Here is a 27,869-nt window from a genome sequence, read left to right as displayed (position 1 = left end):
AAAGAGGAAAGAAGTAAAGGACAGGTATCCGTAATAGTATGTAGAGGAGAGGAGGGAAGGTATCTTGTTCAGGATGGAGAGAAGGAATGAGGAGCAAGGGAGGGCAGGCATCTGGCACAGGATGAAGAGGAGGGATGAGGAGTAAGGGAGGGTGGGTATCTGGTACAGGATGGAGTGGAGAGATAAGGATTAGGGGAGGGTAAATGTCCAGTACAGGGCACAGGAGGGATGCGGAAGTAGGGGAAGGTGGCTATCTAGTAAAGGAATGAGAGCAGAAAAGTGGAGGCCAGGTATCCAGTACAGAGGAGAGGAGGGAAGGTATCAAGTACAGGATGAAAAGGAGGGATGAGGAGTATGGGAGGGTGGTTATCTGGAACAGGACAGAGAGGCGGGGTGAAGAGGAGGACATGGCAAGTATCCAATACAGGATAAAGAAGAGGGAAGTGGAGGACAGGTATACAGGATAAAGAAGAGGGAAGTGGAGGACAGGTATACAGGATAGGGAGGAGGCATGAGGGGTAGGGGAAGAAAGGTATTTGGTAATGGGTGAAGAGTAAAGGGGTGAGTATCTGGTACAGAATGGAGAAGAAGGATAAGAAGTAGGGGAAGGCAAGTGTTCGGTATACGATGGCAAATAAAGACTCAGGAGTAGGAAAGGGTGGCTATCTGGTACAGGAATGAGAGGAGAGATGTGGAGGTCAGGTATCCAGTACAGGATGGACAATAGGGATGAGGAGTAAGGAAGGGCAGGTATCTGTAACCAGATAGAGAGGAGGGAAGCAGAATATGAAAGGGTTGCTATCTGGTATAGTATGGAGAGAAGACATGTGAAGACCAGGTATCCAGTACAGAATAGAGAGGAGGCAGATATCTGGTACAGTATGGAGAGGAAAGATGTGGAGGCCATGTTGGAGAGACGGGATGAGGAGTAGGAGACAGTAGTTATCTTGTTACAGAATAGAGAGGAGGGATGAAAAAGCCAGGAAGACAGGAATCTTGTACAAGAGAAAGAGCAGGAATGAGGAGTAGAAAAGGTCAGGTATTTGGTACAAGGTGGCTGAGGAGTAGGGAAGGATGGATACCTGGTATAGGGTGGAGGGATGCACACGGGAGGAGGCAGGTATCTGATACAATGTGGAGAGGAAAGATTGGGAGTAGGGGAGAGCAGTTGTCTGGTACAGGGCAGAGAAGAAATATGTGGAGGTCAGGTATCTAGTACAGGAGGGATGCAGATGAACGGAGGCAGGAACCCAGTACTGAATGCAGAGAAGAGGCAGGTATCTGGAACAAGAAGAAGAGGAGAAATGAAAAGAGTGGGGTTGGGGGCATCCAGTACAGGATGAAAAGGATGGACAAGAAGTAGGGGAGATCAATTATCTGGTTCGGGACAAGGAGGAGGGTTGCGGAGGAGAAAAGGCATGTATCTGATACAGAACAGAGAGCAGGGATGTGGAGGACAGGAGGGCAAGTATCCAGTACAGGATGAAGAGAAGAGGAGGGCAGATGTCTGGTACAAGATGGAAAAGAATGGATAAGGAGTAGGGGAGGGCAGGTGTCTGGTACAGGATAGAGAGGAAGGATAAGGAGCAGGGGACAGCAGGTATACAGAACAGGATTAAGAGGAGCAATGAGGAATAGGGGAGGGCAGGTTTAAAGCTCAGGGTGGAGCAGGGGGATGCAGAAGAGAGGAGGACAGGTATCTGGCACAGAATGGAGGGATGGAACGAGGAGTAAAGAAGAGCCTGTATCTGATACAGGACAGGGATAAGGGATGTGGAGGCCAGGTATCTAGTACGATGGAGAAGAGGGATAAGGAGTAGGGGTGAGTGAATATCTGGTACAGGACAGAGAAAAGGAATGCAGAGGAAAAGAGGCAAACATCTGGTACAGGGTAGAGAGGGTGTATGAGGAGTAGGGCTGGGCTGGTGTCTGATACAGGATAGAGAGGAGGGGTGAAGAGGAGGGGAAGCATGTATCTGGTACAGGATGGTGAGAGGGATGAAGAGTAGGGAAGGGTAAGTTTCTGGTTCAGGATAGAGAGGAGGGGAGGCAGGTATCCAGTACAGGATGGAGGGGAGCAATTAGGAGTAGAGGAGGACAGGTATTTGGCATAGTATGAAGAGGAGGGATACAGAGGAAAGGAGAAAAGTGTCTAACACTGGATAGAGAGGAAGGATGTGGAGGCCAGGAATCCAGTGCAGGCTGGAGGGATGAAGAGTAGGGGAGGGTAAGTGTCTGGTACAGGATAGGAAGGAGAGGAGGCAGATATACAGTACAGGATAGGAAGGAGAAGAGGCAGGTATACAGTACAGGATAGGAAGGAGAGGAGGCAGGTATACAGTACAGGATAGGGAGAAGAGGAGGCAGATATACAGTACAGGATAGAATGAATGGATGCAGAGGCCAGGTATCCAGGACAGGATGGAGATGACGATGAGGCATAGAGGAGGACGATTCTCTAGTACAGGATAGAGAAAAGGGATGCAGAGGCATGGAGTCAGGTATTCAGTACAGGATGCAGAGGAGAGGAGGCAGGTGTCTGGTACAGGATGGAGAGGAGGGATGAGGAGTAGAGGAGGATGGCTATCCAGCACAGGATGGAGAGGAGGGGAAAAGAGGAGGGGAGGGCAGGTATGTGGTATAGGGGGAGGAGAATGGATGCTGAATGAGATATTACAGATGAAGCCACCTCAGGATGAGCCGGGACCAGCACTGCAGACAGACGGAAAGCTCCGTTTCTGGCCAAGGTCAGTGGGACACAGAGAGGGTAGGCAGAAGAGCTGACACAGTACAGAGTGCTGAGTATAAGGGAGCACAGGACAAAGCAACATTCAGTCTCTGCACATTCTCCAACTTTTACTATTTACTTTCCACAATTCACACCCAAATAAACTGCACAGTTAGGACAGACAGACTGCCTGTGCCCCCAGAACAGCCTAGAGCAAAGGGTACAGGTACAATGCAGTGTATATAGTGTGAGTACAGTGTGCAGACAGTGCCATGCATATAAGGGGAGTACAGTGTGTATACAGTGCAGTGTATATAAGGTGAGTACAGTGTGTATATAGTGCAGTGTATATAAGGTGAGTACAGTGTGTATATAGTGCAGTGTATATAAGGTGAGTACAGTGTGTATATAGTGCAGTGTATATAAGGTGAGTACAGTGTGTATATAGGGCAGTGTATATAAGGGGAGTACAGTGTGTATATAGTGCAGTGAATATAAGGTGAGTACAGTGTGTATATAGTGCAGTGTATATAAGGGGAGTACAGTGTGTATATAGTGCAGTGAATATAAGGGGAGTACAGTGTGTATATAGTGCAGTGTATATAAGGTGAGTACAGTGTGTATATAGTGCAGTGTATATAAGGTGAGTACAGTGTGTATATAGGGCAGTGTATATAAGGGGAGTACAGTGTGTATACAGTGCAGTGTATATAAGGTGAGTACAGTGTGTATATAGTGCAGTGTATATAAGGGGAGTACAGTGTGTATACAGTGCAGTGTATATAAGGGGAGTACAGTGTGTATACAGTGCAGTGTATATAAGGTGAGCAGTGTATACAGTGCAGTGTATATAAGGGGAGTACAGTGTGTATACAGTGCAGTGTATATAAGGGGAGTACAGTGTGTATACAGTGCAGTGTATATAAGGGGAGTACAGTGTGTATATAGGGCAGTGTATATAAGGGGAGTACAGTGTGTGTATATAGGGAAGTGTATATAAGGTGAGCAGTGTATACAGTGCAGTGTATATAAGGTGAGCACAGTGTGTATACATATAAATAAATTTGTGCAGTGCTGCACAAATTTATCTATATGTTCTTATTTATGGTGTTTGTGGTTACCAACTTATGTGCATAGTTGCTCGTTCATATTTACTCCAGGCGCTCACTTCTTCTTTCCATATACAGTGTGTATACAGTGCAGTGTATATAAGGGGAGTACAGTGTGTATACAGTGCAGTGTATATAAGGTGAGTACAGTGTGTATACAGTGCAGTGTATATAAGGGGAGTACAGTGTGTATACAGTGCAGTGTATATAAGGGGAGTACAGTGTGAATACAGTGCAGTGTATATAAGGTGAGTACAGTGTGTATACAGTGCAGTGTATATAAGGTGAGTACAGTGTGTATACAGTGCAGTGTATATAAGGTGAGTACAGTGTGTTTATAGTAGAATGTAAATAGTGTGAGTGCACTGTGTATGTAGTGCAGTGTATACAGCGTATACAGCGTGAGTACAACATGTATATAGTGCAAAATATATGTTGTGAATACAGTGCAGTGTTTACAATGTTCGTGCAGTGTGTATATAATACAGTGTATATAGTATATAGCATACACAGAATGAATAAAGTGTACAAATTGTAAGCTCAGTGCACAGAATACAGTGATTATACAGTACAGTGCAGTGTATACAGTATGAGTGCAATGTTCATATAGTGCAATGTAGACCGTCTGAGCACAGTATGTATAGTGCAGTGTATAAAGCATGACATCATTATCTATATAATACAGAGCATATATAGTGAAGTGTATACCAGGGTTGTCAGTTGTGTACCCCAAGGTTCAGTGTTGGGACTCCTACTTTTTAATATATTTATAAACAATATAGGGTCTGGGATTATAAATCCCATTTCAGTCTTTGCAGATGACACCAAGCTGTGCCAGGGAATAATGTCCTTACAGGATGTCACCAATTTACAAGCCGACCTCAATGCTCTGTGTAATTGGGCAACTATGTGGCAAATGAGGTTTACTGTTGATAAATGTAAGGTTCTGCACTTGGGGGCTAAGAATATGCATGCATCATACATACTAGGGGGGGTACAACTGGGGGGGTCAATAGTGGAGAAGGATCTGGGGGTTCTGGTAGATCACAAGCTTAATAATGGCAGCAATGCCAAGCTGGGGGTTCTAAAGCGAGCAAAATCCTCTCTTGTATTAAAAGAGGTATAGACTCCAGAGAGGGAGATATCATATTACACCCCCCCCCCCCCCCGGTACAAATCATTAGTAATACCTCATCTGTAATATGCAGTTCAGTTTTGGGCTCCAATTCACAAAAAGAACATTGGGGAACTGGAGAAAGTACAGAGAAGAGCAACCAAACTGATAAGAGGCATGGAGGAGATCAGCTATGAGGAATGATCAGAGGAACTGAATTTATTCTCTCTTAAGAAGAAGAGATTAAGGGGGGATATGATCTCCATGTATAATACATAAGGGGGGATATGATCTCCATGTATAATACATAAGGGGGGATATGATCTCCATGTATAATACATAAGGGGGGATATGATCACCATGTATAATACATAAGGGGGGATATGATCTCCATGTATAATACATAAGGGGGATATGATCACCATGTATAATACATAAGGGGGGATTTGATCTCCATGTATAATACATAAGGGGGGATATGATCTCCATGTATAATACATAAGGGGGGGATATGATCTCCATGTATAATACATAAGGGGGATATGATCTCCATGTATAATACATAAGGGGGGATATGATCACCATGTATAATACATAAGGGGGGATGTGATCTCCATGTATAATACATAAGGGGGGATGTGATCTCCATGTATAATACATAAGGGGGGATGTGATCACCATGTATAATACATAAGGGGGGGATATGATCACCATGTATAATACATAAGGGGGATATGATCTCCATGTATAATACATAAGGGGGGATAAGATCTCCATGTATAATACATAAGGGGGATATGATCTCCATGTATAATACATAAGGGGGGATATGATCACCATGTATAATACATAAGGGGGATATGATCACCATGTATAATACATAAGGGGGGATGTGATCTCCATGTATAATACATAAGGGAGGATATGATCTCCATGTATAATACATAAGGGGGGATATGACCGACATGTATAATACATAAGGGGGGATTTGATCTCCATGTATAATACATAAGGGGGATATGATCTCCATGTATAATACATAAGGGAGGATATGATCTCCATGTATAATACATAAGGGGGAATATGATCTCCATGTATAATACATAAGGGGGGATATTATCTCCATGTATAATACATAAGGGGTAATATTATCTCCATGTATAATACATAAGGGGGGATATGATTTCCATGTAGAATGCATAGGGGGGGATATGATCTCCATGTAGAATACATAAGGGGGGGATATGATCTCCATGTATAATACATAAGGGGGGATATGATCTCCATGTAGAATACATAAGGGGGGATATGATCTCCATGTAGAATACATAAGGGGGGATATGATCTCCATGTATAATACATAAGGGGTGATATGATCTCCATGTATAATACATAAGGGGGGATATGATCTCCATATATAATACATAAGGGGGGATAAGATCTCCATGTATAATACATAAGGGGGGATTTGATCTCCATGTATAATACATAAGGGGGATATGATCTCCATGTATAATACATAAGGGGGATATGATCTCCATGTATAATACATAAGGGGGATATGATATCCATGTATAATACATAAGGGGAGATATGATCAGCATGTATAATACATAAGGGGGGATATGATCTCCATGTATAATACATAAGGGGGATATGATATCCATGTATAATACATAAGGGGGGATATGATCTCCATGTATAATACATAAGGGGGGGATATGATCTCCATGTATTATACATAAGGGGGATATGATCTCCATGTATAATACATAAGGGGGGATATGATCTCCATGTATAATACATAAGGGGGATATGATCTCCATGTATAATACATAAGGGGGGATATGATCTCCATGTATAATACATAAGGGGGGGATATGATCACCACGTATAATACATAAGGGGAGGGGAATATGATCACCATGTATAACACATAAGGGGGGATATGATCTCCATGTATAATACATAAGGGGGGATATGATCTCCATGTATAATACATAAGGGGGGATATGATCTCCATGTATAATACATAAGGGGGATATGATCTCCATGTATAATACATCAGTGGTTCATATAGTGAATTCGGTGTAGAGCTAATCACCCTGAGATCATCACAGAGGACAAGGGGGCACTCTTTACGTCCGGAGGAAAAGAGATTTAATTTCCAAACACGGAAAGGTGGAATAGACTCCCTCAAGAGTTGGATCTGGCCAGCTCAGTGGATTGCTTTAAAAAAAGTCCTGGATTCTTTCTTGGATACACAGAATATAACTGGATATAACATTTATAGGTAAAGTTGATCCAGGGAATATCCGATTGCCTCTCGGGGGATCAGGAAGGATTTTTTCCCCTGCAGGAGCAAATTGGATCATGCTTTGCTGGGTTTTTTGCCTTCCTGTGGATCAACTGTTCACGTAGGATTAAAATTTTTTTTTTTTGGTTGAACTGGATGGACTTTTGTCTTTTTTCAGCTAGGCTAACTATGTAACTATGTATACAGCGTGCAAAGTATACAGTGTGAGTACAGTGTGTATATATATATATATATATATATATATATATATAAAATTATTATTATACAGGACTTTAATTACCTGAATCTGATCTGGTATAGCCTGTTGCAATCCCTGTACAGCAGAGCTGGAGTGTGAGAGGAAGAAGCAGCACAAGGAGCCAATCAGTTCATGTCCTAACAAGAAGCATGCTGATAGGAGGAGCAAGCAGAAAGAAACATGAGCTCATAGTCTTTCATTTCTCCTTTCACTAGTCTTCCATTTCTCCAGTCACAGTCTGGGGGTAGAAACAAGACCTAGATGATGCTGGATGTCCTCCAGCGAGGGAATGAGTTGGGCTCTGTCTGACGTGGTTCAGTTTCTAATGCACACAGTGTGCAGTGAAGTCCAAGTAAGCAAATTCGGTATAGGAGAGATCCCTGTATAACTGTGCAAGACTGAAGGGAAAGCTGTTAACTGCAGTAATGGAACAGGGTCTCATTTATCCAGGTATTGGTGTATCCAGTAGTAGTTGGTCACATTCAACTGGACTTGTCCTGTAATTTTGAAGACATTTCATAGCTGATGCAAGCTACTTCTGCAGTTCTAATGAGTGTCAGGAAAATATGACTGCATTTATATTGCAGAGGTAGCAAAAACACCCTTAATCCAATCACCAGGGAGAGGCAGATGTTATTGTCCAAGAACAGTATGGGAGGTGTAAAAGTTGTGGAACCACCCTGTTCTAGTTACATAATCTCATCCTTGTAGTGAGAGGAAGGCTTCATATGTGTTAATCCTTAGATTTACATGCCTGAAGGTGTGAATTGTTGTCATAACACCCGGGAGAGATGTTAAAAATGACATTAAATGCGGAAGACATACATTAACAGCAAACACAGAGTCTAAAGTCAAGGAACACCAATATTTCAAGAGGACATTCAAAGTTTGTGGCTACCCAGACTGGGCTTTCGTTTTTCAAAACACCCACAAGGTCAACCGAAAACACAGGTCCATCAGAGAGGAGAAGGAAGAAGGAAAACACATGGAATAATACAGTGATCCTATATGTAGCTGGATTGTCGAAAAAACTCAGAAGGACCTTCACCAAAGATCACATTCCCATGTTTTTCAAGTCCAGCAATACACTGAGATGGAAGCTTCTACATCCAAAAGACACAACACCAAAACACAAGCAAAGTGACTCAGTAGGAATAAAAAGACCTCTACACTGTGATTATGAGGCAACCTCTCAACAAACAAATGGTCCAACACAGGAGGGAAATTTTCACAAATCATGGTTCTTTTAAAGGTAGTGAGGTGCACATTTTGTACAGAAAGAATAACTGGTTTGCACGAGGTGTAAAAGAGACCATCAATGTCAAACTGGAACAACCATCTCTGACCAGGGGTGGGACCTTCAACACCATTTGTCTTCCACATATACCATTCTAACATCTATACCCCAGCAATTTGATAACAATTCACAAATGCTGCCATGTAAATACAAGGATTAATACCAAGTCTTCCTGACACCCAGAACAACTAAAACTTTTACACCTCCCATACTGTTCTTGGACAGTAACAACTGCCTTTCCATGGTGCTTGGATTAAGGTGTCTTTGCTACCTGGTGCATCTTCCTGATATTCATTAGAACCGAAGAAGTGGATAAGCTACGAGATGTCTTCAATATTACAGAACAAGTCCAGTTGAATGTGACCAATAACTACTATAGGTAGTAATGAAAAGTCAGGTTTCCGGGCTGGCTGTGCTATCTGGTAGGGCTCTGTAAATCCCGGGATTTACTGCACCGAAAAACAAATAATTTAGCAGGTAAAACAGCTCCCATGTAAATATTTAAGATGAGTATTTAGTGGTTTGCCTGGAGTTCAGCTTCAAGCTCCACCGGTACTCATGATAGGCTGTAATAGGAGAAGATGGGACTCCAAGTTATTCTTATGAGAGAACTGTCACTGGTAGTTTCTCATTATCCTGTGTGTTATATAATGATAATGAATGGCAATGTTACCATTAAAGTGTACCCGTGGCAAAGGGAGATATGTACTAGAAGGATATATTGGTGAATGCAAGCTAATAACTACCTGTCATCCTCTAGTACAGGGCTTTTCAACCAGGGTTCCTCCAAAGGGTGCTAGGAGTTCCTTGAGCAATGAGAAAGTTCTGCCTCTTGAATAAGTTCCCATGGACACCATTGGTGTTTTTAGCTATTTGTAAGAGGTGGATTCTTCTCAATGACCACAAGTGTAAGGAGCATTCTTCCCACTGACCATTACACTAATATATCAGGAGTTGTAGATATAATAATTTTTAGCACAAGTTCCCTCAGAATGGAGGGTTCAAAAAGGTTGAGAAAGGCTGCTCTAGTATCACTGTGCAGCAAGACACAGGATGGCTTTGGGTCTGTGCGAGTGTGACAAGTCCTCTTATAGTTTGGTACTAACCTCCTTTTTTTTCTGTTCCCTGCATAGGAACATTGGTCACTCTGGTGGTCCGGCTAAAAGTTGGAAATTAATGCTCCCTGCAGGTTGAGTTTATTGTGTGGACAGACCTCCTGCCATGGTGGGGCTGTTCTGTACGTCATGCTTCTCTTGCATATACTAAACCTAATGGCCCCATTTTACTTCCTGTGTCTCCTTGCTGTGACGTTCTGTCTTCAAATCTTCTTCTTCCTTCCGGGCATGTGTGATGGGCAATCTTTAACACTCTCTGGCCTCCTTCATTCATCCATGTTCTTCTTCTTTCTTATCAATGTTGTTGGGAATTACATTTTGGTCATCTGGAAGAGCCCGGCTACCGGTGGACATGGCGGAGAGGCTGAAGCGGCAGATAAACCATTCTGCTGGATATGTGTGCGAGTATTGGGGGACCAGGAACACCACTGCTTCTTCACTGGGACATGTATTAGTCGCAGCAATCTGCGCAGTTTTGTCTTGCTCTGCCTCCATGCTTCCTGCAGCTGTTTCCACTCCATGGTGGTGGGACTTGGCTACATCTCAAGCAACTTCTCCCTGTCTTTCTCCGAGCCCCTGACCTTCCTCAGACTGTTGCCTCTATCTGTCACGCGCTTCTTCTCAGGTCAGAAATTAGGAATGCACAATTCTTCCACTGAGATAAATCCAGGCTGTGGGTGTAGAAGTCTGAGGATGCTCAAGCCTTGGTAGATCTAGTATCTTGTCCTCAGGGCAGAAAAAAAACAACAAAAAAAACACAAAACAAAACTCTAACAGGCATCCCAATACCTTAGTAACTAACAAGGTTTCAGTTTGAATTTTAAACAAACTGTAGCTTGTGAAGGTTTCTAAAGCCGTGCATAGATGGATTGAATCTCAGCCAGTTCAGCAGGGACCAGCTGAGATTCGATTAATCTATGGGCAGGCTGGTTGTACCCAAGTCGATCCATTAAACAAACAAGAAAATCAACAAATCGATCCATTATCGCCTTCAGTACAACCAGCCTGTCAGATTTTTTTCTTTTGATCTCTGCCAACGGCTATATCCGCTATCAGTGATCATTGTGCTCTGCTGGTGAAGAAGGTTCCCCTCCAGCAGAACACTAGCGCTATGGGAGGGATTCAGTGTTGATGGGGGAATCAAGCATTCGTTGGTTGTAGAAAATTCTATAATCTATGGCTGCTTAAATGTTTGTATCTCCCATAAGAAAATATCACACTGTAGCTCTGATGGGTAGGCAAGAACAGATTAAGATTAAACAGTGTAATGTATGCACTTTTTTATTTGCCCACAAATTCTAAAATAACTTGATCTGATGTAAAAAGAGAGCTTCTGCACCTTAGTAGGTAACTACTCCCACACAAAATATTTTAGCGAATTCAGTAGGAAAGCTAAATGTAATTATTAGGAAGTATCAGAGGGTGCAGACCGCACAGTTTAAAACCAGACAGCCTGTGGCAGCGAGACATTGGTTAGCAAGCTTTGTACTCCCCACTCCCGTCTACCTACAGCTTTTGGGATATAGGGAATAGAGTCTGTGATGTGTTGGCTTACGGTATGAATTTACAGAACTGCACAGACCTTGCCTCCCCATATCCCAGGTGAAAACTAGAGGCAGACAACACTAAAGCACATGGAGCCACTGTCTATTAAGTTATTGCCCCAAATGCCACTGTCTGGCCAGTTCTACGATGCCACTTCTGTTTTTAGAAGCATTTCCTAATGATCACACTTGTATATTGTTTAGTTTAGTTGGTCAATTTGCTTTTTATGGGTTTAAAAAGAAGGGGTCTCCTGACATTTTGAAACATCAGGGAGGCAAGATCCTTAATGTGCACATATACCCAGACTAAGTAAGTAAAGAATTTACATACTCTTAACAGGCTGAATGAATTAATTTGCAATACACATTGGAGAGGTGCATGGGGGCTTGTTTTAGAGAGGTGAGTGAGGGTTTGTGTTAGAGAGGTCAGTAAGGGCTTGTTTTAGAGTTATTTTTTATATTTAATATTTTTATTGGGTTTATATATATATACACACACACACACACATACATGCATACCTCGGTTTATGAATTGAATGCGTTCTGCAGGACGTTTCGTATTGCGAAACATTCGTAAACCGAAATGCGGTTTCCCATAGGAATACATTGAAAACCAATTAATACGTTCCGGAGGTCAGAAAAAAGTAGAAAAAAAGTCTTTTACCTGTTCAAATCTCTTTATAAAGTGCATTTTAGAGGCATAAATACTGTACAGGGACATGATTAAAAATGAATTCGTAAACGCATTGAAAACCAATTAATCCATTCCGGAGGTCAGAAAAAGGTCCAAAAAAGTTTTATCTGTTCAAAACTCTTTATAAAGTGCACTATAAAGGCATAAATACTGTACAGGGACATGATTAAAACAAATTCATAAATGCATTGAAAACCAATTAATCTGTTCCGGAGCTCAGAAAATCAGAAAAAAGTCAAAAAAAAGTATTATCTGTTCAAAACTCTTTATTAAGTGCACATTAATGGCACGGGGCCGGCTCTATAAACGCTTTGCATTGTGAAAAAAATTCATAAACCGAGGCATTATTTTCACTGGAGTTTCATTCGTAAACCGAAAATTACGTTAACCGAGGCTTTCGTAAACCGAGTTATGCCTCTGTTTGTGTATATGTATGTATGTACATACAGTTGCAAGAAAAAGTATGTGAACCCCTTGGGATTACGTGGAGTTTTGCATGAATTGGGCATAAAATGTGCTCTGAACATCATCTAAGTCACAACAATAGAAGAACACAGTCTGCTGAACATAATACTACACAAACATTAGATGTTGCCATGGTTTAATTGCACATAACATGTAAACATTCACAGTGCAGGGAGGAAAAAGTATGTGAGGCCCTAGCTTAATGACTTCTCCCAGAGCTAATTGGAGCCAGGAGTGAGCCAACCTTGACTCCAATCAGTGTGATGATATTGGATGTGTTGCTGACAGCTGTCCTGCCCTTATAAAACACACACCTGTTTTGGGTTTACTGATTTCAAGAAGCACTGTCTGATGTGAACCATGCCTCGCAGAAAAGAGCTCTCAGAAGACCTAGGATCAAGAATTGTTGACTTGCATGAAGCTGGAAAGGGTTACAAAAGTATCTCCAAAAGCCTTGATGTTCATGTATCCATGGTAAGACAGACTGTCTACAAATGGAGAAAGTTTAGCACTGTTGCTACTCTCCCTAGGCGTGGTCGTCCTGTAAAAATGACTACAAGAGCACAGTGCAGAATGCTGCATGAGGTAAAGAAGAATCCCAGAGTGTCAGCTAAAGACCTACAGAAATCTCTGGCACATTCTAACATTTTTGTTGACACATCTACAATAAGGAAAACATTAAACAAGAATGGAGTACATGGGAGGACACCACGGAGGAAGCCATTGCTGTCCAAAAAGAATATTGCAGCACGTTTGAAGTTTGCAAAAGAGCACCTGGATGTTCCACAGCACTACTGGCAAAATATACTGTTATACAGATGAAACCAAGATTGAGTTGTTTGGGAAGAACACACAACACTATGTGTGGAGAAAAAAAGGCACAGCACACCAACATCAAAACCTCATCCCCACTGTAAAACATGGCGGAGGGAGCATCATGGTTTGGGACTGCTTTGCTGCCTCAGGGCCTGGACGGATTGTTATCATTGATGGGAAAATGAATTCCAGAGTTTATCAAGACATTTTGCAGGAAAACGTACGACCATCTGTCCGCCAACTGAAGCTCCGCAGAGGATGGGTGATGCAACAGGACAATGACCCAAAGCATACAAGTAATTCAACAAAACAATGGCTGCAACAGCACAGAATACGCCTTCTGGAGTGGCCCAGTCAGAGTCCTGACCTCAATCCGATTGAAATGCTGTGGCATGACCTTAAGAGAGCGATTCACACCAGACATCCCAAGAATATTGCTACACTGAGACAGTTTTGTGAAGAGGAGTGGTCCAAAATTACTCCAGATGGTTGTGCAGGTCTGATCTGCAACTACAGGAAATGTTTGGTTGAGGTTATTGCTGCCAAAGGAGGGTCAACCAGTTATTAAGTCCAAAGGTTCACATACTTTTTCCTCCCTGCACTGTGAATGTTTACATGTTATGTGCAATTAAACCATGGCAACATCTAATGTTTGTGTAGTATTATGTTCAGCAGACTGTGTTCTTCTATTGTTGTGACTTAGATGACGTTCAGAGCACATTTTATGCCCAATTCATGCAAAACTCCACGTAATCCCAAGGGGTTCACATACGTTTTCTTGGAACTGTATATATATATATATATACACACACACACACACAATTACAACAAAGCACCTCAGAGACGTTCACATAAAGCAATCAGAATCGCAGCAAGGAACTCTGAATTGTACAGTTACAAATGCGAATGTACAAGGAGGCTTATCAGCCTCAGGAACAGTCAAACAAATATTCACAGTGAACTTATATACAGGAGTGGCTTATGACTGTAATGTTAATCTGAGGCATGGGACCCAGGCCTAACCGTGGTAATAAGGACAGAAGAATAGATATTAAAAGAAGGGGTAGAGAGGAAGAAGAGAAGGGTAGGGGAGGAGAAGGGGAAAGGAGGTAGAGATGATCAGGAATGCTCTACATCTTCACAGAGGGGTCTTGGCCAAATCGACCCTGCAGCTCAGAGTTCAAGTAGACAGCGGACAAAATTTTCTGGAAGACAAGGGGAAATCCAGGGGTCCCAGATCAGAATAAATTTCATTGTGGTGCCTTGTAATCAGGAGCAGACTGACCATTTGAGCACTCGGGCACTGCCCGAGGGCCCGGGGTCAGTAGGGGGCCCCATGAAATGCCCCTGGTACCTTTTATAGGCTTTTTTGGGTGTGCTTAAGAGTGTGGGCAAGGACACAGGGGCCCCATGATCCCCTATTGCCCGGGGGCCCCATGAGTTGTCAGTCCGCCCCTGCTTGTAATTTAGCTGTAAGTTTTTCATTAATCAGAATCCATTGCAAACAGAAATTAACCTCAGCTATCAGTAACGTGTTAGACAATCATTCCCTCACAATCACCTGCTTTGCGGCTCTCAGAACATGTTGCTTCTGAGCAGGGGTGGACGGACAATTCATGGGGCCCCCAGGCAATAGGGGATCATGGGGCCCCTATGTCCTCGCCCACACCCAAACCACACCCAAAAAAACCTATGAAAGGTACCAGGGGCATCTCATGGGCCCCCCTACTGACCCTGGGCCCTCGGGCAGTGCCTGAGTTCCCAAATGGTCAGTCCGCCCCTGCTTCTGAGTAACCTCCACTGGTCATAAATTGAAGGCTTCTTGTGGATTTTAGAGTTATTTTAGCCTGACTTCTTTAGCTGCATGAACTAGGAAGTAATTAATCAACAATTGGCACAATATAGATTATTAAGTTCGTTTCAGACAGTTTTTAACAGCTTAGAGCCCCTGCTTTGTGCATTGGCAGGTTGCCAAGATTCTGCTTTCCATAGAAAATAAAGGAAAAGGAGCCGTGATTTCAGTGCCTCTTTTGGGAATTTTGAAAATGAATTTCTCCAAAATGCCAATGCCTGCAGCTAAAGAGGTGATTAAAAGTGCTTGTTTGGAATATTTCAGTGTGCATAATCTGGGCAGAAGTTCACAACAGCCTCACCATCCAAATGCCATCACAGTCAGTAGTGGGCCCTGAATCCCAAGAAGTCCTGGCGGAAACAACTTTTTGCTACTTTATTAAAATGGGACTGTATGTACTCACACTAAGTACTAACTTTTTTGTTAGAAAGACTGACATTTTCTGTACCAGGCTACACTAAATAATGCATCCTAAGGCTGCCAATAGCTCTAGCAACAGCACCAAGATGGAGATTGTCAGTTCGAGGATTTGTGTCTCTCACAAGGAGAAATAAACCATTCCTTAAAGTATAACTAAAGGCAAAACTTTGTTTTTAGTTTTGGACAGAGTGAAGATGGATTAGTACATCTGTCAGTTTTTACTGCTGTCTGTGTCCCCCCCCCCCCCCCCCCTCCGTTAAGGACATTCACCCCCTCTATTTGTCCTGTTTACCATTATCATCGAAAGTGAAAAAAAAATCCCAAATTTTGGGCTGTCCCCAGAAAAGTAATAGAGGGGAAATCTTCCAACACTAGTTCTGGTGACCTGGGGGTCTCCTAGGTATTCCCTTAATTTGCATGGATTTCCGCTCAGGTCTTGTTTGGCTATGCGATGAGAAATGAAGGTAAATCTGTGCAATAGGACACAAATGGCAGAAAAAAAATCTGACAGGGGTTATGACCCTCCCTTGCTCTATCTAAAATGAAAAGTTTTGCCCATAGTTCTGCTTTAAGTTTTAAACCCCCAAATATGAGTGTCCTAGCTCTATTCTTCCCTTCCAGATCCCCCCCTCCCTCCCACTGTACACCAGAGTCAGTACAGCTGCAGGTCCTTTTGGATATAATGAGACAGCGGCAGTACATACCGGGTACCGGGGTATTTTGTGAAGGAAATATAAGTTCTGCCTTTCTCTTGATAAGCAGGTGGCTGGGCTCAGTTTTGGGGCAATGTGTGAATTGGTAATACTCAATAAACTAAGCTCTGACAGGTGTGGTCAGGTTCAGTTTTCGTGAACAGTTAAAAACCCTGCAATAACCTAGCCCTCCTGTCAATATAAGTAAAGATCCATTTCTAGGTTGAAGGCAGAAGTCAGGACTGAGACTAAGCCACCAGTGATAGTCATAGAAGCTAACTTGTGTTAATCCTCTTTCATATCTAGCTTATCCGCTTCTGTTTCCAGAACATCTATGTGTAAATGTAATTATGTTTTCTAGATATGACGCAGAAGCAGATGGTACAATCAAATCATCTGTTTATTCATCTAATTTGTAGAGATTGGAGAATTACTTAGAAGGATGTTTTGGAAGTGTATTTTAGCAAAGATAAAAGCTTACACTGTGAAAAGTGCAGATTAGACATCAAACCACATGTAGGGGGGGGGGGGGGGGGTTAGATATACTCTCACTAGTGCCAGGAATAGAAGCAGTTAAATCGTCTTGTGTTCCGTGACATTGATAAACGCTGCCCCAGTTTTGTGCCTTCATATGACAATGACACATGGGGACCCAGCCAAGAGCTGGCCTCTATTTATAGAAGTGGGGTAGGAGAGCTTGGTCCTGGCTCTGAATGCTGTCTGTCATATGTCTGTCTCATCTTTTCACCGCCTCTGTCTTTGTTTCTGATCATGGTCTACTCTAGAGCTCAATCATCTAACAACACCTGGCTGTCCACACCATCCCCATGTCCTCCACCATTATGTCCACCTCTTGGCCAGTCTACAGCCTGTCTCTGTCTCTGTCTGCAGGTTCCCTTCTCAGCTCGGAAATGTTGGCCGTCCTCATGCTTTATCTCTGGTTTGGGGTGGGTATAGCCTGTGCTGCCTTCTGTTTTCACCAGCTGCTGCTCATATCCAGGGGACCGGCCTGTCACCAGAGCCCAGGAGCAGAAGCTAGCCCCATCCGCTGGGCTGACAACTTGACAAGTGTCTTTGGAAAGAGATGGATTCTGGCTGTTCTTGTGCCTCACGTGAAGGAAAAGTGATGAAAGGATCCTGGAAGTTCAGATGGCACCTTCACCTTAGACTATAGCACAACACACTGCGTGTATAATCAGAGGGAATCTGATTGCGGCACAATTATAGTGAATGCACTTTGTAGTTTGTCGTCTGCTTTCACTGAATACTAGCTAAACCCTCTGGTTCTGCACTGAGGGCGACATAAATGCAATAACATATCTGTAGCTAAACCTCCCAGCTTTGTCCTGAAAGGCTAAGCCATAAAGATTACTCTCATAGTGTATACCACAAATGGCTCTTACAGTGCCACACTGGCAGATCAGGTTTGCATTAATAAAGATCAGTCTGTAGACACTGTGATAGGTCTCTTATTATCGTATAACAGCAGATAGGCTTTACCATCACCAGTGTAGGCTTTGTATCCTCAGACCTCTAGATTGGTATTTATATCAAATCCTTCCAATAAGGCGTGACTAATACTTCATTTTTGCTGTGTGCAGCTAAATACCCACAAAGCACAGCTCTATGCAGTCCTCTCTAGGATTTTCTTGAGGTCTCTGGACTCTTGCTTCCTGTAGCTGGAGGATTACATTGCTAGATATCCTATGTATGTAAAATTAGTAGAGGAGAGCTTTACTGGCACTATTATTAGAAACCTGAAGCTTGATAATGCTTGCAGGATCTTGTACTGAACTATGATGTCTTCACTAGTAAGTAGCTTTTATGAGATGTCCATATCTAAGCCAGCTATACTTCCTCTATGCAGTAAAACCATTCTAGTCCTGACCACAGGCTCCACTCAGTGCTCTGTCCCAAGAACCAGATCCAGTTATGGATCGGTGTCAAAGCCTGGACCACTGGACTGACCGACAGTCAAGTCCACTTGCTGCTCTGTCTGAACAGCAAGGCTCACTGGTTCCTCCTTACCCATAGTTGGGTCCACTCGCTGCTCCATCCCAACAGATGGGTTCACTTGCTGCTCCGCCCCGACAGATGGGTTTACTTGCTGCTTCGTACTGATAGCCAGGTCCACTCGCTGCTCCGTCCCAAGACTTGGGTACTCTTGCTGCTTTGTCCCAACAGCTGGGTTAACACGCTGCTCCATCCCGACACTCTGGTCCTCTTGCTGTTCTGTCCTGACAGATGGGTCCACTTGCTGCTATGTCCCGACAGCTGGTTCCAATTCCTGCTCTGTCCTGATAGCTGGGTCAACACGCTGCTCCATTCCGACACTCGGGTCCTCTTGTTGCTCTGTCCCGCCAGCCGGGTTAACACATTGCTCCATCCCAACACTTTGGTCCTCTTGCTGCTCTGTCCTGACACAACACGCCGTTTAGTCCTGACTGATGGGTCCATTCACTACTATGTCCCAACAGACTGGTCCATTCCATCCTGACAGTCAGCTCCACATGCTATTTCACCTCAAAATCCTGCCCATTGATAGCGGTTTCAATATTTTGGCCCACTTAGTACTTTGTCCTGACAGCCAGGTCACTCTCTGCATCGCTGCTCTACTCCGCCACCTCTGTCCTCATAGCACTTGCTACTCCATCCCCACAGCTGGGTCCACTTGCTCTTCTGTCCCTAAAGTTAGGTCCACTCATTGCTCCATCCACAAAGCTGGGTGCTGCTTCCTCCTGACAGTCAGGCCCACTCACTACTTCGTTCCCACAGCAGGGTCCACTTACTGCTCCTTCCCGACAACCAAGTCCACTCACTGCTCCATGTTGACAGCTGGTCTACTCCACACCAGCCAAGTCTACATGCTGCTTTGTCTCAACAGCAAGATGTACTCACTTCTCTACCCTGCGAGCCAGGACCACTTTGTGCTCTGTCCCCTCAGCCAGCTACAGTACATTTACTTCCCACAACCTGGTACACTCAGTGCTCCATCCCGCCAGGAGGCTTGATTTACTTCTCTGTTCCAACAGTTGGGTCCACTTGATGCTTTGTCCTGCCAGCAAGGTCTACTCACTGTTTCATCCAGCCAGCAGGGTCTACTCACTGTTTTATCCTGCCAGCAGGGTCTACTCACTGTTCCATCCAGCCAGCAGGGTCTACTTACTGTTCCATCCAGCCAGCAGGGTCTTCTTGCTGTTTTAGCCCTCTAGACAGGTCCACTCACTTCTCTGTCCTGGAGGCTGGTTAAATTCACTGCTACATTCCAACAATTGGGCCCACATGCTACTCAACCTCAATTTTCAAGGCCACTGGTAGCTGTTTCAATAATTTGGACCACTCAGTACTCCAAATTATTTTTTAGGTCCATTTGATGCTACATTCTGAGGGATGGGATCACTTACTACTCCACCCTGAGGGAAGGATCTACATATTGCTCCATCCTGCCAGACAGGCCCAATCACTGTCCTGTCCTGATAACACAGTCTGCTCACTTTTCCACATAGCAAGTCAATTTACTTCTTTATTCAAACAATCAGGTCCATTATCTGCTCCGCCTTGATAACAGGAAAGATATAAACATTTCCCACACAGGTATCAGCACTAACACATAGCAATCACCACTTCTCACAGGCTAACCCTCCGGAAAACCACAACCAGTATTAATAGATGAAGACAAGAATCACTTGTTCTTATGGGAAAAATAACTTGATGATATCACCCCATATACACCACAGGCCTGTATATCAATATGAAACTGTCACCACTGTGACCAATAAAAGTACAGTACAGCAAAATGTGTTGTGTGTTTACTGCAAAGATTGAAATATGGTATAAAGTGCAGCGCTAAGTAAATAAATAAAACAAATAATTAAATAATTAAATACATATATTAATAAATATATTCCCCCCCCCCCCCCCCCCACACAATATTTATTTAATTATTTATTTGATTTATTTACTTAGCGCTATACTTTATACCATATTTTACAAGGAGTCGTTACCTTTACCTTTGTGCTAGCTGATTAATTTCCAGCGCTCGCCTATAAACTACACAAAGATTGAAATATAATGACCAAGTGAGCTAGAGTGGGCAGAAAATTAGAAAGCTTTGTTGTGTGCAGGGGCAGACTGACAACTCATGGGGCCCCAAGGCAATAGGGGATCATGGGGCCCCTGTGTCCTTGCCCAAACTCAAAACCTATGAAAAAGGTACCAGGGGGCATCTCATGGGGCCCCCTACTGACCCCGGGCCCTCGGGCAGTGCCCGAGTTTCCAAATGGTCAGTCCGCCCCTGGTTGTGTGGTATGGCGTTAGACCACCTTGGGCCTGATAATGACTGTCACACATCATGGCACTGACTCCTCAAAGGATCTGTAGCATCTCAGCGATAAAGGTGACCCCGCAGACATCAGTTATCATGCAGCTGGTCAGAGCTGATGTGTGATTGCCCCTTTCCATAGAAAATACTGTATAGTGATGTTCAGCAAGTTTGTTATTGTGGTTGTATAACTGAAGCCAAGATTCAATTGATCAGACAAGATTTTCCAGCCAAACAACAAGAGCTCAGACTCTGTTATTGCTGCAAATGCTTCTGACAGTTTTGCAAGGATATGAGGGGTACCCCCGCAGGGTCACCTGCAACTATACCCTGTACAGCTATAACAGTCAAATATCAACCAAATTCATCTATGAGCTTCCTTCTACATAGTAAATATGTGATATGCTGTTCTGACCCACTCATAGTAAATCACTGAGATGTGGCTGCCACTGGAAAGTCTGGCAACCCTACAGCCTCCCCACCATTTTCCATGTTCACATGCAAAGTAGGTTCACAAAGGCCACGGTTGCTTTATGTATTGTTTGCATTTTTTTTATTGGGCCACGGAAAAGCAGCATTCTGCTAAGGGCTCATGTACACTGCAGCTGATAAACTGACGTTCAGGAGCTTTTCTGCGTTTTTTTTCAGCAGCCCCTGAACTCTCCCTTATGTTTTCCTATGTCTCCATGTACACATCTTCATTTACAGGCATTTGAGTTTACAGTCTTTTTTTGAACGCAGAAAACTTGCGTTCAGCAGTCGATTTTATCAGCGTTTCAAATGCAAAACGCTTGTAACCGCGGCAAATCGCATTTATAAGCGTTGCATTTGAAATTTTTTTTTTACTTTTCTAGTTCCTGATGCTGTCCAGAGCCTTTTTTCATCATGAAAAATGCATGCAAAGCGTTTTCAAGGTACTCAAATGGACTAAACACTGAACACAGGATGTTCCTACCAAGCTTGTCACACATTGTAATGACCAATTCACACCTCAGACCTCTCCCACCCTTGGAAACAAAATATATGTTAATGACCATTCACAACTCAAATTCCTCATGCAGACCCCCTGCCAGGTGGCCTTAGTGACTCCCTCCACCAGACACCTTTCCCACCCTTGGAAACAAAAGAAATGTTAATGAGCAACTCACACCTAAGCTAATCTCAACACATTCTGCTGTCTCTGCTTCTACTCTCTGTATTTCTCTGAAACAGTCTGAAATAGTTAATAATTTACCACTTTTCAGTGCATTCTGGGCATTTGAGAGGTTATCCTGTGCTTATCTTTATAAAACGTAAACGCACATTAAACGCGTTATGCAAACGCAGCTAAACAGACTTTTTTAACCTATGTTTTCCAGCAGTCAGTTTCCATCGTTCAGAATTGTCCCGTGTACATGGGGCCTAACACACAAAGACAGATAGATAAAGACTGCACCACTGAATTCTGCACTGCACACTATTGCCAGCAGTCTTTGGGGTTGATTTACTAAAGTCAAATAGACTGTGCACTTTGCTTCTATTTGGCTATCACAAATTTTAGTAAGCACAAGTGATGCCGACACAGACAGAGCTGTTATGTGTCCATTAAGGCAAATCACTGGCTATGTGTGTCAAGCCAAAACGGCTGAATGATATTGAGGCGGCATGCTGGGTTAACAAACTCTACGTAATGGAATAGTCTCACCTACAAATTGCACGATAGGCTGAACTGGGTCTGGTCTGTGATTCCACTACTGTGCCCAATACCACTGGACTGCTCAGGCTAAACATTGCTATTCATGGACAGATTGGATTTCCCCTGTCTGTGCCAGCAATTGCTGTTTCAAATTGACACAGATTCCAATCAAATAAAGAGAGCATAGATGGCGGGGAAACATTCTCTGTGATGTCAACGCGTTTCATCCCACAGTCTTGGAACTTCTTCAGGACCTAAACAAGAGCTGTTAGCGTTGGCTCTATCAATCATTTCTACATTCACTAGTATTCACCCATTTAACCACTTCCAGTCCGGACACTTTCACCCCCTTCCTGTCCAGGCCAATTTTCAGCTTTCAGCACTATCACACTTTGAATGACAATTGCGCGGTCATGCAAAACTGTTCCCATATGAATTTTTTAGCATTTTTTTTAGACAGATAAAGCTTTATTTTGGTGGTATTGATTCACCACTGGGATTTTTATTTTTTTTGCTATGTAAATGAAAAAGTCCAAAAATTTTGAAAAAAAGTGTTTTTCTTATAACATTTTGCAAATAAATAGTATTTCATCATAAATCTTGGCCAAAATGTATTCCGTTATCTTTTTAGTAAAAAAAATAACCCAAATTATTTTATAAGCAAAAATTATCATTTTTAAACTTTTTTTTTTATTTTTATATATTATTATTATTATTACAAAAACTGTAGCTGCTGACTTTTAAAAAACAGCCACTTACCTGTCCCTCGGTCCCGTGGCGTGTCCCTTGCAGCCCGTTTCACCGGCTGTCCTATATTTCAGGAGGCCGGCATCTTCATTGTGGGCACCCGACTGTGACAGCTTGCGGCTTCACAGCCGGGTACCCACTGCGCATGTGCGAGTAGCGCTGCGCTGCACTTCGTGAATGGTCCTGTAGTCTTCTGGGACCTGTCACATGTCCCAAAAGACTACAGGGAGCGAGGAAGGGAGGGAGGACACCTTCTGTTTTCGATCGCCTAGGCGACCAGACCGGAAGTGGAAGCGGGTACCTGTCAAATTCTGGTACCCGCTCCCCGCCCCCCAAAGGTGCCAATCCTTAATGGGGAGCGGGGGAGCTGTCCTTAAAGCAGAACTTCTCCTTTTGGGTGGAGCTCCGCTTTAAGCCAATTCTTGCTGGAATAGCCCGGCAGGAGAGATTCATCCCTTTTCACTGTGAGCAAGAATGGAGAAATCTGTTAGATTCCACGGGCTGAACAAAGAAATCTATACTTGTATGGCCAGCTTTCATTTGAGCGAGTTTAACACTTCTATTTGAAATGAGGGGTTCCGCCTGGCAGTACTAGGGTCATTGGTATGATTCCCAACCACAACACCACCTGCCTGGAGTTTGCATGTTCTCCCTGTGCCTGCGTGGGTTTCCTCTGGGTACTCCGGTTTCCTCCCACATTCCAAAGACATGCTGGAAGGTGAATTGGATCCTGTCTAAATTGGCCCTAGTATGTTTATGTATGAATGTGAGTTAAGGACCTTAGATTGTACACCCCCTGAGGGTTAGGGACTGATATAAATGTATAATATAGGAAAACCACACAGGCACAGGGAGAACATGCAAACTCCAGGCAGGTGGTGTTGTGGTTGGGATTCATACCAACAACCCTAGTAATACCAGGCGGAAACCCTTCATTTCAAATAAAAGTACCTGTAATAAATAAATGAGGGGTGAAAGATCACTCGAAGCCTGAAGGTTGCTGCTCTGAAAGTGCCTGGCCTCATGTACTAAACACCGAAAAGTTGGGAGCAGGGGCGGACTGACAACTCATGGGGCCCCTGGGCAATAGTGGATCATGGGGCCTGTGTCCTTGCCCAAACTCAAAAAAGCCTATGAAAAAGGTACCAGGGACATCTCATGGGGCCCCCTACTGACCCCAGGCCCTCAGGCAGTGCCCGAGTTCCAAATGGTCAGTCCGCCCCTGGTTGGGAGACTGTTGTGTGAGAGCAAACCATTGTCAGAACAGCTTGTAGAAAACTAAATAAACAAGTCAGCCTGTGCTTTATAATAAAGGAAGACTGTGTATTCAGATGGTTACATAAGCCCAATTGTGACTGGTTCCCTTCCAATCAAACATATGACTGGGATAATGTGAGCGCCAGCGGGGCCATGCCCTGCAAAGTGTCTGAGGCCAATCCAGTTCACTGCACTGGGACTGACTGGCGGCTGCGTGTGATACAAAGTCCTTACAAGAGCCTGACGTCATGAACGGTTGGCAGGATACTGACGGTCAGGGGTCAGTACAGAAACTGGGGGGGGGCCCTGCCTGGCGGCTGTGTTATGGCTCCATGAAGAAGGGGCTCTAGAAAGGGAACAAAGTCCTCCCTGAGGTCCTCCTCTAATCCTGACACATACTCAATCCGGAGTGGTGTGAATAATTGATGCGGAGTTCTCCCTGTGCGATGGGGCGGCTGCTACCCGTCACATGCAATTTGTTCAGATCTGTCACCCTGCATTATCCTGTACAGCATGACATTTCAACCAGAGCCCAGCTTGGCTGTTTGCTGGTGACTCAGCTTCCCCGCAGCTTCGGCATTTCCAACGCTACAGTGTGCAGTCTGCAGACACCTCTCCCCCCGGAGCTGTCATGTAAGATCTGGATCATTGTGATTTGGCTGGACTCGTACACATATGCAGGGAAAGTTTACATAGAGGGCAGCAGGCAGTATTCTGTTTATTGGTGCAGAAAATCTTGTCGGACTGCTTCTGAACCCCCTAAATATTAAAGAAGATGGTGGTTGGAGGTCAAGGCAGATTAGCTTGCATTACTTACATATTCAAAAGTATATATTCGCTGACGTCAATAGAAACAGAAAACAGTGGTAATATAGCTGTCAGGATAGGGAGACTGGATCACAAGGCTGTCCGAACAGAACTACAAGTACATTGGCAGATACGAATCAACGAATTTCAACTTGCTAGTTCTTTACTTACCAAGGCCCACTGTACCAGAGCCAAGTGCGGACAGTATTTCATACATGAGACAAATTTGCAGCCCATGAAGGACTAGTCTCTTGTGTTTACACTGTGATTAATATAACTGAAGGATTTTACAAACAGTATAAAATATGTGCAGCGCTAATCAACAAGTCACCAGCCCACCAGACCCAGAGAGGGAAGTACCTGTAAGCAGGCATCCATACCCATCTATCCCTTAAAGGGGACCTCTGGCCAGCTGGATCTACCTACATCCTTTGAGGGTTCACATCCACACCATCTTGAAGGAGAACCTATCCTGAGTTCCAGTCCGGAAGAATATCTGTGAAAGGGATCCCTGTTGATGTACATACTGCGTAATTTAATTACGCTTCTGGTGAGTGCGTAATTCTTACCTTACCACTGGGAGCACCACCACCAGATTGAAGCTGTATATCACGCTATCTCTATTATAGAGACCGTCACTGATTTAGGTTCTTAATATTGGGGACATTTTCCACATAAATTTTATTCAATGTGTTGATTAACGCCGCACATATTTTATACGTTTATGACAAGGTTTTGTTTGGTTTTCTTGAGTGTTCAGCTGCATACTTATAAGAGCGCTCACTTTTATTATTATTCTATTCTTTTACAGTGCCTGACCAACTGAGGGGAACTACAAATCACCACAATCCATGCCAGACTGATGTCATAGATCTCTGTCACAGGGAGGCCTGGGTAGCAGTCCCTTTAGCGGGGTCCAGTAAGGGCCGATCTTTAGCTATTGATGTCATAGATCTGTGCCACAATGAGGGTTGGGTAGCACTGACCCCACTGCTGAATGAAACAAAGCTACTGTTTGATATTCAGTTTTTTCCTACAGTAGGAGTCCTCACTATCTATATTTTTAAGCCCTGATGAAGAGGGCAAAGTGGGGCCCCTGATATATATTGACTGCTACATTTATTTTGTGTTTGGAATAAATACCTCATTTTGGATATCTATTGTGGTGCTCCATTCGGTACATTTGCATCCCGAGGTTCCAGTGGGAGTTCTGTGCTGGATGGAAGCATCTCCATGTCGCCCAGATGCCCAATGTGACACTATTTATATTGCTTTGACAAAACTAATTTCATATCAAATAATATCTACCTGAGTTTCTAGCACCATAAAACCACTACCTTAACCCCTAACGCCAAGCGCACGCAAATATGCAGCCTCTCGCCCGCCTCCCGGCTTCTGAAACTCTTAAAGGGCCAGGAGACGCCGGCGCGAAGTGGTTAAAGTGGTTGTAAAGGCTCAAGGTTTTTTTTACCCTCGTGCATTATTACCCTCATGCAGTCTGCTGGGCCAAGCCGCAGCTCTGTGTGTGAATGGACACGCAGAGCAGCAGCGTAAGACGAGCATGCTTGGGTGCACCCATAGCAAGCTGCTTGCTCTGGAGGCACTGGGCAGGAGGGAGGGGCCAGGAGCACTGGCAGGGGACCTGAGGAGGATCGCGGGCTGTTCTGTGCAAAAGTATGACATGTTATTTAAAAAATAATTGCCTTTAAGTGCTTCCCGACCGCCCTATAGCAGAACTACTGCTACAAGGCGGCAGGGCTGCGCAAAATCAAGTATATACACAGTATATATACATGATTATGTAACTCCGGGTAGGGGGCACGCGTGCCACCCTACCCGCGCCACCATTGGTGGCTACAGCTGTTGATCACCGGGTCCTGGCTGGAGATTGCTCGCAGGCACCCAGCGATTGCCGAGGAACACTGACAGAGGAGAGGTCTGTATGTAAACAATACAGATCTCTCTCCTGTCAGCACCAGCACAGTGCTTTATATTGCTCTGCATAGCAGAGTAATACAAAGCAGCATGCTTACACACAAGCACACACAGGCAAAATAGTAAAACAGTACACAGTTAACCATTTGATCGCCCTAGATGTTAACCCCTTCCTGCTCAGTGCCATTAGTACAGTGTCAGTGATTTTTATTAGCACTGATCACTGTATTAGTGTCAATGGTGATGTCAGTGTCAGTTAGTCAGTTTCCCCCAGTGTCAGAATGCTTGTCCCACTATAAGTTGCTGATCGCCGCCTTAACTGGATGACTGTTTTATAGCAAAAAGTCAAAAATATTGTTTTTTTTTTTTTCAAAATTGTTGGTCTTTTTTTGTTTATAGTGCAAAAAATAAAAATCGCAGAGGCAAATACCACTGAAAGAAAGCTCCATTTGTGGGAAAAAAGGACATAAAATTTAATTTGGGTACAGTGCTGCATGACTGTGCAATTGTTAGTTAAAATAACACAGCGCCGTATCGCAAAAAAAGGTAAATCCTCTGGAGGGCAGTGGTTAATATCACTGTCACAGGAAGGATTGGGTATCAGGCAGCACAGTGGCTAAATGGTTAGCACTTCCACCTGGCAGGACAAGGGTTGTTGGTTCAAATCCCAACCATGGCACCACCTGCCTGGAATTTGCATGTTCTCACTGTGCATGCGTGTGTTTA

The 27,869-nt window shown here is 43.7% G+C and overlaps 1 protein-coding gene and 1 long non-coding RNA gene across 2 annotated transcripts; both read left to right on the top strand.

The window, feature by feature from the left end:
- The first annotated feature begins 217 nt into the window (after positions 1-217).
- ZDHHC22 (zDHHC palmitoyltransferase 22) lies at positions 218-20,198 on the top strand. Its single transcript, XM_089660583.1, has 3 exons — positions 218-2,747; positions 9,937-10,543; positions 17,293-20,198. Exons 2-3 carry the CDS (start codon positions 10,048-10,050, stop codon positions 17,526-17,528), a joined length of 732 nt encoding a protein of 243 aa, XP_089516709.1. The 5' UTR covers positions 218-2,747; positions 9,937-10,047; the 3' UTR covers positions 17,529-20,198.
- A 4,343-nt stretch (positions 20,199-24,541) lies between these two features.
- Positions 24,542-27,572, top strand: LOC149437817 (uncharacterized). Its single transcript, XR_016308006.1, has 2 exons — positions 24,542-25,034; positions 26,020-27,572. It is a non-coding gene; the product is annotated as an uncharacterized LOC149437817 (long non-coding RNA).
- The last annotated feature ends 297 nt before the right edge of the window (positions 27,573-27,869 follow it).

The sequence above is a fragment of the Staurois parvus genome, unplaced genomic scaffold (assembly GCF_062004578.1).
Source record: "Staurois parvus isolate SC_StPar_1 unplaced genomic scaffold, SC_StPar_1.0 ptg001253l, whole genome shotgun sequence".
Classification (NCBI taxonomy): domain Eukaryota; kingdom Metazoa; phylum Chordata; class Amphibia; order Anura; family Ranidae; genus Staurois; species Staurois parvus.
This window is presented reverse-complemented; position numbering and strand designations above follow the sequence as displayed.